Source organism: Salvelinus fontinalis, chromosome 36 (genome assembly GCF_029448725.1).
Source record: "Salvelinus fontinalis isolate EN_2023a chromosome 36, ASM2944872v1, whole genome shotgun sequence".
Lineage (NCBI taxonomy): Eukaryota > Metazoa > Chordata > Actinopteri > Salmoniformes > Salmonidae > Salvelinus > Salvelinus fontinalis.
Genome location: NC_074700.1, coordinates 19,388,804 through 19,398,736, shown reverse-complemented (window position 1 = coordinate 19,398,736; position 9,933 = coordinate 19,388,804). Strand labels below are relative to the sequence as shown.

At 40.6% G+C, this 9,933-nt stretch overlaps 1 protein-coding gene across 1 annotated transcript; it reads left to right on the top strand.

Annotated features, from left to right (window-relative positions):
* The first annotated feature begins 1,326 nt into the window (after window positions 1-1,326).
* Window positions 1,327-8,838, top strand: LOC129835367 (GTPase IMAP family member 9-like). The gene is made up of 2 exons (XM_055900997.1): window positions 1,327-1,492; window positions 6,761-8,838. Exons 1-2 carry the CDS (start codon window positions 1,477-1,479, stop codon window positions 8,092-8,094), a joined length of 1,350 nt encoding a protein of 449 aa, XP_055756972.1. The 5' UTR covers window positions 1,327-1,476; the 3' UTR covers window positions 8,095-8,838.
* The last annotated feature ends 1,095 nt before the right edge of the window (window positions 8,839-9,933 follow it).

The following is a 9,933-nucleotide window of genomic DNA, read 5'->3' as shown; positions in this document are numbered from 1 at the left end:
GTGACCCTAGGCCCAAAGGTCAAAGGTTCAAAGGTTATCTGTTGGACAAGATGGCTACTGGACTAGAATACTGGTGTATGTCAGTGTTCATCAGCAAAAGCTAAACAAAACTACTGTTGAACTGCTAAAGAAGCACACAGCGACCTATGCTTTTTTATGGACAAAAGTCTTTAAAGTCTTTAAAAAATATATATTTATTATGATTTTCTCTTCTAAAGGATTCCTCATTCTGTTGATTGGTCTATTTATAAAACAATAAGAGTGTATCACATTTGTCAGCAATTATTATGCATCTACACCACACAACAGCAGTACAGAGGCTCTCTTTCTCTTTCTGTTTGTATCTGGCAGAACACCTCCCACACTCTTCTGAGAAAACAAAACTGATCTTTCTCTGTCTCTCTCTCTCTCTCTGTCTCTCTCTCTTTACTCTCTCTCTCTCTCTCTGTTAAGCAGGATGTGATGATAGATTGTGAAACAGCCAGACATGGCTGGGCATGACTTAATGAACTAGGTGCAGGTGGTTATGATGTGAAAAGTTGGAAAAGTGGCAGGTTTTAGATTTGGGTTGGGCAAGCAGATTTTGTGTGTGTGTGTGTGTGTGTGTGTGTGTGTGTGTGTGTGTGCATGGGTGGGTGCGTCACACTTATCTTTACGGCAAGGAGGGGTCCGTACACATGATCACTACATTAAAGTATATTTAAAAAATAGTCCTGGGGGGTAGAGAGGAGCTTTATAGGTTTGGTTGTGGTCAGGATCAGAGTTACTACTTTTAGGCTCCGCTGTTGAGATTGAGGACCTGTATCTCTGTCATATTCTCCGGCCTTTTCCTGTTGAAAGAGAAAGTAAAATATAGAGTTTCCTAATGTTTACTCTTGATAAACATTTAACTCAATAGGTTACTCTTCAGTACTTCGTGAATGTAGATATTTTTGTATTTCTCATACAACATCTTGCAGCATTTAATCTCAAGGGTCTCAACACCTACAAACAGAATTCATCACACAACTCTAACCTTTCTGTTTGGTTTTATGACTGTCATACAATCAAGGTCAGTGTTACTGTATGACATGTCATGTAGTTATGGTGAACTACAGAGAGACCAAGAGACAATGGCTGCGTGCCATTCCAGGAAGATGTTCCCTCCCCTCTGCTCTCATTTACTCCCCTTCATAGATCTGATAGGACTGGATATGGGAAAGCAATATGGTGGAAACTAGATGGAGCTATTGCTTACACCTTACCAGTTGTCTCAGATCTGTTAAGCGGAGTGAACGAAGGCAGAGGGCAAGGAACATCTTCCTGTCATGAAACGTGCAGCCATGTGTAGGGCGGGGGGAGATTCTTTACATTTATTTTGGCACATTCGACATAGCACCTGAAGGTTTCAAAACGCCATTACTTCCTCATAGCTCTATAGATTGTTTTAAGTTCACATTCTGTCATTTGAGAAGAGGATACTTGTCTCATGAGAAGATGGCTTCATTGTCTGGTGAGTCTGTTAAATATAACATTTTTTTTTATTTTAGATTATATTATGGGGTGGTTTCCTGGTCAGAGCTTTAATTAAATCAGGACTAGGCTCTTTCTGCACTATTGCTTATCTTTAGATTACTGACTTCTAGACTATAGAGTCCTTGACTTAATGAACTAGGTGCAGGTGGTTATGATGTGAAAAGTTGGAAAAGTGGCAGGTTTTAGATTTGGGTTGGGCAAGCAGAGTGAATTAGAGGCCAACAACAAAATACTTTCATTTAAACATTTATATGTTTTTTAATGATTATGTTTCAACACATTCTGGTTTACCTATTATGTTCAATTGCTTTGTTTCCAGAAATATAAATGACTCTAACTTTTTACTCTAAAAACCATGCAAGTTAAAATCGTCAGACAAACATCCAAACCAAACCAAGAAAACAAAAAGTTGTACAAGGAAGTGATGAGTCCATTTTCTTTGAGGTCTCACTTCAGCTCAAACAAACTCCATTAGCCATGTGCTCTCATCAAATGAAGCCGTTACATGCTCAGACAAAACCTGGGATCCATCATGAATGTAACCATGAAATGTTTACTCTTTATAAACATTAAATTCAATTGGTTAATCATTAGTACTTTATGAATGTAGATTTTTTTAAATATTCCAATCTCAACAGTATTTCCTCCAAACAATACATGCAGAAGGCTATTTAATCTCAACAGCTATAAGGGTCATTCCATGTAAATTGAGCACCAATAATTAATTTTAAAAGCCTGTTATGTTAAATGAAGTGCCCTTTAATATAGTCCACATGGAGAATTCAATAAATCTGACTTGTATGACTAAAGACTTGCAAAAGTGCACAAAATTCTGCATTTTGACATGTTCCTCCGTTCACCCTCTGTGACTTTTAGGAAGATTTTAATGCATTTAACCCCAACATTTCTCCAAGTTTTCACCATCATTAAAGCACTAGTTATGTTGTTGCTTTGACAAAGTCATTTCAGAAGAGTATTATTTATTTAATGTGATTATTGATTAATTTACGTCTATCCCTCATTTAATAGGGATAGTTTGGGGTTTTGGCAATGAGGCCCTTTATCTACTTCCCCAGAGTTAGAGTAACTTTTTTTGCTATGTAGCGTTAGTGCAATGACTGGAATTCTATGGGACGTTCCTGTAGACTCCCAGTCATTTCACTAACACTTGTTAGCATTGGGTTGCAAAACGACCTATTAACTTCCTTCATATTTGACGCAGATATATAAAAAAAAGTATCCACAAGTTCATATGACTCTGGGGAAGTAGATCATATAATTTCATGATGCCAGAAAGTCACATTAAAGTTTGATCCTGAGATTATCACTTATATTTATTCTGCTACAAATGAGAAATGTACCAGAGTCATCTCACCATAAAGATACTTTATAGAGAATCTAGGAAGATCCATTTAGTTAAACAAAGTGGGACATTTTCTCTGAACTTAAACTTTAGATACAATATAACAGAAAGACAGAGGAGTTGCTTAGAGAGCTCCTATGTTCCTTCACTCTTTCGGATCAAACAAATAGTCACGCTTCCTCAAACAGAAAAACATTAGTCAACAAGCATGGAGAGTATCTTCTTATTCATTGCTTGTAGTTCTTTTAGCAACTGTGTCATGTAGTTTAGTTGATTCATATACAGTATTTATTGATATATTTTTATTTCACCTTTATTTAACCAGGTAGTGTAACAGCTTTCTTCCTGGGATGAAGGAGAGGACCAAAATGCAGCGCAGTTAGTGTTCAACATGTTTAATTAAACAATAAACGATGAACATTGACAAATTACAAACGTGGAAGCCGAGACAGTCCTATCTGGTGCAGAACACAAACACAGAGACAGGAAACAACCACCCACAATCCCCAACACAAAACAAGCCACCTATATATGATTCTCAATCAGGAACAACGATTGACAGCTGTCTCTGATTGAGAACCATATTAGGCTGAACACAGAAACAGACGAACTAGACACACAACATAGAATACCCACCCCAACTCACGCCCTGACCAACTAAACACATACAAAACAACAGAAAACAGGTCAGGAACGTGACAGGTAGGCTAGTTGAGAACAAGTTCTCATTTACAACTGCGACCTGGTCAAGATAAAGCAAAGCAGTGCGACACAAACAAAAACACACATTTACACATGGAATAAACAAGGAAGAATTGGCTTTGGGGGTGACCAGTGAGATATACCTGTTGGAGCGAGTGCTACGGGTGGGTGCTGCTATGGTGACCAGTGAGCTGAGATAAGGCGGGGCTTTACCTAGCAAAGACTTATAGATGACCTGGAGTCAGTGGGTTTGGCGACGAGTATGAAGCGAGGGCCAGCCAACGAGAGTGTACAGGTCGCAGTGGTGGGTAGTATATGGGGCTTTGGTGACAAAACGGATGGCACTGTGATAGACTGCATCCAATTTATTGAGTAGGGTATTGGAGGCTATTTTGTAAATGACATCACCGAAGTCGAGGATTGGTAGGATGGTCAGTTTTACAAGGGTATGTTTGGCAGTATGAACGAAGGATGCTTTGTTGCGGAATGGGAAGCCAATTCTAGATTTAACTTTGGATTGGAGATGTTTGATGTGAGTCTGGAAGGAGAGTTTACAGTCTAACCAGACACCTAGGTATTTGTAGTTGTCCACATATTCTAAGGCAGAGCCATCCAGAGTAGTGATGTTGGACAAGCGGGCAGGTGCAGGCAGCAATCGGTTGAAGAGCATGCATTTAGTTTTACTTGTATTTAAGAGCAATTGGAGGCCACGGAAGGAGAGTTGTATGGCATTGAAGCTCGCCTGGAGGGCTGTTAACACAGTGTCCAAAGAAGGGCCCGAAGTATACAGAATGGTGTCGTTTGCGTAGAGGTGGATCAGAGACTCACCAGCAGCAAGAGCGACATCATTGATGTATACAGAGAAAAGAGTCGGTCCAATAATTGAACCCTGTGGCAACCCCATAGAGACTCCCAGAGGCCCGGACAATAGACCCTCCAATTTGACACACTGAACTCTATCAGAGAAGTAGTTGGTGAACCAGGCGAGGCAATCATTTGAGAAACCAAGGCTGTCGAGTCTGCCGATGAGGATGTGTTGATTGACAGAGTCGAAAGCCTTGGTCAGGTCAATGAAGAGGGCTGCGCAGTATTGTTACTTATCGATGGCGGTTAACATATCGTTTAGGACCTTGAGCGTCACTGAGGTGCACCCATGACCAGCTCTGAAACCAGATTGCATAGCGGAGAAGGTATGGTGGGATTCGAAATGGTCGGTAATCTGTTTGTTGACTTGGCTTTCGAAGACCTTAGAAAGGCAGGGTAGGATAGATATAGGTCTGTAGCAGTTTGGGTCAAGAGTGTCCCCCCCTTTGAAGAGGGGGATGACTGCAGCTGCTTTCCAGTCTTTTGGAATCTCAGACGGCACGAAAAAGAGGTTGAACAGGCTAGTAATAGGGGTGGCAACAATTTCAGCAGATAATTTTAGAAAGAAAGGGTCCAGATTATCTAGCCCGGCTGATTTGTAGGGGTCACGATTTTGCAGTTCTTTCAGAACATCAGCTGACTGGATTTTGGAGAAGGAGAAATGGGGAGGGCTTGGCCGAGTAGTTGTGGGGGGTGCAGTGCTGTTGAAAGGGGTAGGGGTAGCCAGGTGGAAAGCATGGCCAGCCGTAGAAAAATGCTTATTGAAATTCTCAATTATAGGGGATTTATCGGTGGTGACAGTGTTTCCTATCTTCAGTGCAGTGGGCAGCTGGGAGGAGATGTTCTTATTCTCCATGGGCTTTACAGTGTCCCAGAACTTTTTTGAGTTTGTGTTGCAGGAAGCAAAATTCTGCTTGAAAAAGCTAGCCTTGGCTTTTCTAACTGCCTGTGTATATTGGTTTCTAGCTTCCCTGAAAAGTTGCATATCACGGGGGCTGTTCGATGCTAATGCAGAACGCCATAGGATGTTTTTGTGTTGGTTAAGGGCAGTCAGGTCTGGAGAGAACCAAGGGCTATATCTGTTCCTGGTTCTAAATTTCTTGAATGGGGCATGCATATTTAAGATTGTGAGAAAGGCATTTTTTTAAATAACCAGGCATCCTCTACTGACGGGATGAGATCAGTATCCTTCCAGGATACCCCTGCCAGGTCGATTAGAAAGGCCTGCTCGCTGAAGAGAGTGGCTGATGGTCCTCTTCGGCTAGCCGGGAGATAGGCCTAGCATAGGCTAGCTCCAGGTTAACTGGTGCTTGCTTCGGGACAGAGACTTTAGCCAGGAGTAGCCACTCGGATAGCAGCTAGCTAGCTGCAATGATCCGGATGAAAAGGTTCAGAGCTTGCAGTAGGATGTGTAGAAAAATAAGTCCGGTATGCTCTGGGTTGAATCGCGCTGTGCAGACTGACAGGAGTTGACCGGGCTAAAGGTTAGCTGATGACTACTAGCAGTGGCTAACTGACTACTAGCTAGTAGCTAGTTAGCTGGCTAGCTTCTGTTGGGGGTTCCGGTTCTAAAGTAAAGAAAATAGCAGAGCCATATCACATGGCGTGAGGCGGGTTTCAGGAGAGTATGTTGAAGTTGAGGTTAAAAAATATTTAAAAAAATATATACGATATATATGCGAAGAAAAAAATATATATACACGAGACACGACAAGACGAAGACAAAGACGCCTGACTGCTACGCAATCTTGGATTAACATGATCTAGTTATTGTTAATGAACTTTTAAGCACATATTTTCATTAAAGGTGCAATCAGCAATTAATACATACAGTTTTGGACTTTTAAGTTAATTATATGTACCCATTGATTCTTGAAATATATATCTTATGTCTCATGAGGTAATTCTCCTGTCATACCCCATCAGAACTCAATATATATAGTTATGCTTGTTTTACTCTCTTTGTAAACAATGTAAACGTGAACAAATACTGTTTAACCTCAAAACATTGTTAAAACTATCATTTTGGTCAGATAGTATCTCTGTCTATGAATTTGAAAGTGGTTACATTTCTCCAGGCTCATCCCTCAGCTGTTTACCAAAGTAGAGGTGACCACTTCATTATTGGTTCAATTAAGGACTCTGGCTTTAATGCAATATTGAAGATACAATTATTTTCCAATTCATTTATTAATTAATGACACAGGGATCCTTTAGAGATGTTTGTGATTATACATGTATATTACTATAAACAATATGCACAGTGTGTCCATAAAAATACATTTAAGTCATAATGACAACCCCTCCTCCCTATAGAGTCAAACCCAATGAGGATTGTGCTGCTGGGGAAAACAGGAAGTGGCAAAAGCAGTGCAGGAAACACCATCATTGGAGGAGGAAAGGAAGAGTTCAAGATAGGTCGTTCAGCCAACTCCGAAACGCACATGTGCGAAGCAAAGACCAAGATCATCAGTGGAAGAAAGCTCACTGTAGTAGACACACCTGGACTCTTTGACACAAACATCCCTGAAGAGGAGCTGAAACCTGAACTAGTGAGATGTATTGTAGAATGTTCTCCGGGGCCACATGCCTTTCTCATTGTGCTTAGAGTGGACAGGTACACAGTCCACGAGGAACAAGTCATTACAAAAATTGAGGAATGTTTTTCACCAGAGGCCTTCAATTATGCCACAGTTCTCTTCACTTACGGTGACCAGCTTCCTGAAGGAAAAACTATTCAGGATTTTGTGAAAACAAATATGAAACTGAACAAGCTTGTGGAGAAATGTGGTGGCCGCTGTCACGTCATCGACAACAAATACTGGAACAACAGTCAGCAGGATGAGTACAGGAACAACCAGTACCAAGTAACAGAGTTACTCAACACCATAGAGAAGATGGTGAGAGAGAACGGAGGAGGATGCTACACAAACGAGATGCTCCAAGAGGCAGAGAGATTAATACAAGCAGAGATAGAGAGTCTTAGAGAGTCAAACAGACAGATGTCAGAGGAAGAGATCGAAAAACTAGCCAAGGAAAGCGCGAGAAAGAAACTCCTGATCAAATTGTCGGGGGTAGCAACAGGTGTAGTGATAGGAGCTCTACTTGGGGTTGCAGTGCCATTAGCAATAGTACTCTTACTTCTTGCAAAGCAAATGGGACAATTAAGTACAAACGTAGCAGCAGCAACAGCAGCAAAAGTAGCAGGTGTAGTAGCAGGAGGAGTATCAGGAGGAGTAGCAGGAGGAGTAGCGGGAGCAGCAGGAGGAGTAGCAGCAGCAGCAGCAGCAGGAGCAGGAGGAGCAGCAGGAGCAGCAGGAGGAGCAGCAGCAGGAGGAGCTGTAGTTGCGGTGGAGACCGGAGCAAGCATTGGAGTGGGTGCAGGGTTAGGCATAGCTGCAGGAGTTGTTGTTGGGACAGCAGCATTAGTCGGAGGAATAGGAGGGGGGGTAGTTGGAGCTGCGGCAGCAAAAGATGCAGAGACACCAGGAGAGGCAGCAGAGAAAGCAGCTGTAGCAGTCCTTAAGAAGGGTAAGGGAATCTGGGTGGATTGTAAAGAAGTCTTTGTGGAGAGTAAAGGTAGTGTGGAGAATGTAAGATATATGTCAAAGGGGTACAGGAAATTGAACTTAAGTAATGAAAATATGTAGCAGGAGCAATCTAGGTATACAAATAAATAATTAAGGGTGATCACAACCTGTTTCAATAGTTTTCTCTACACACCAGTCAGTACTGTACCGACTGAAAAAATAAGAACAAAAACAGTTTTTATGTCTTGTGAAAGTTAAGTGACCATTCAAACAAATACAAAAAATGTCAGACAACGCAAACATTATAACATGTTATTGTTTAAAAAGAATTACAGTAGAATATATTTGATTTCAATGTTTTAACAGAATTACAGGAGCAAATGTTGGATTGCTATTTTCAAACTATGAAAATATTTCCTTTCAATGTAAATGAAGTAGTGAATAAAATGAAAAATACCACACAAAAATACCACATTTTATGTAACATGCATGATTACATCAATGTGATTATAATGCTGTATGTTTTGAAAAAATTGGAGAAACAGAGAAGTGGCTCATAAAATCGTATTTACCACAACGTTGATTTTATATCAGGGTTTCCCTTTTCACAGCTTACTAGCTTTTAGTTTATGTAAGTGTAGTCAGTGACATCAGCTATTACCAGCATTGTGGAAATATTAAGTTTATTCACTCAAAAATCTTCCTATTTTTTTATGATCACTATGGTATTGTCTGTATTTACTATTTGTAATGATTAAGACTTTAGGACTGTGGACTGGCATGTATTCTACACTCTGTTGATTGAATTACTTGCAAAAAAAATAAAATGGTTAATTGTTCACAACCTGTTGGATATTCATGTGTACATTAAAACAATAATTTATCCGAAGCATAAGCGCTATTGAGAGCATATTAGAGTTTTCCTTATTCAGTATCTTGTTCAGGGCAGCTCTATCCCGAAGGCAGAAAGTAATGTGAAAGTTTAAGTTTAGGCAAGAAATGTGATTGGTTGAGTTCAAGCAAGCAATTCCATTCATCCTGTTGTAAGAGCAGATCTGCCTCAAGGGCAGAAAATGAATGTGATTGGTTAAGTTTAGGCACAAGGAACCCACGTGTTAACCCCATCACCAACCTTGCCTGGTGCAGTTGTGTAAGGTACTTAAGTAAAAATACTTTAAAGTACTACTTAATTCATTTTTGGGGGTATCTGTACTCTATTTTATGATTTATATTTTTGACAACTTTTACTTTACTACTGTTGGAATCGGCTAAACGTTGAACATTGAGATATTAAATAAATGATAGAGACGAAGCCTTGGATAAGTTATAAAATGTTTTCGTTGTGATTGGGATACTGAGAGAGAGAATTGCTGAAGCACGATGAGGGGCTGGAGCGCTGATAACATTTATGTGGCAGAGAGATGTAACGGCTTGATGTAACGAGGAGAAGTTAGAAGGATCGGAGGACCAATATGCAGGTAATTGTTCATCTTGTTTAATAAAAGTGAACACTCAAAATACAAAAACAAGAAATGTGAAAAACCGAAACAGTTCTGTCTGGTGCAGACACACGAAGACTGAAGACAACCACCCACAAAACCCATGTGTTGCAGTGTGTGTATCCTCAGGTGGAAGCAGAGATATAACCAAGGTCACCGGCTGAATTCTGGAGATTGAGTGTACATCAAGAGACTCCAGGCGGAGGTGTTGGACCAGCATTGGTTTGAGAGACACACTACTCAGGAACAGTACCTGCTGTGGTTAAGATCGTCATGCCTCTCCTTGGGGGGTGCATAGTTTTCACAGGAAGTGATGTCCAACTGCATAATGGGTGAGTGAAGACACCATGACACAGGAAGCGGAGCGAGAGAGAGACTAGATTCCACTGTAAAACATACAAATGGGTTGGGTCTGGGAACTACTATAAACATCATAGTTGGATTGGGGTTTAGCTGCTTT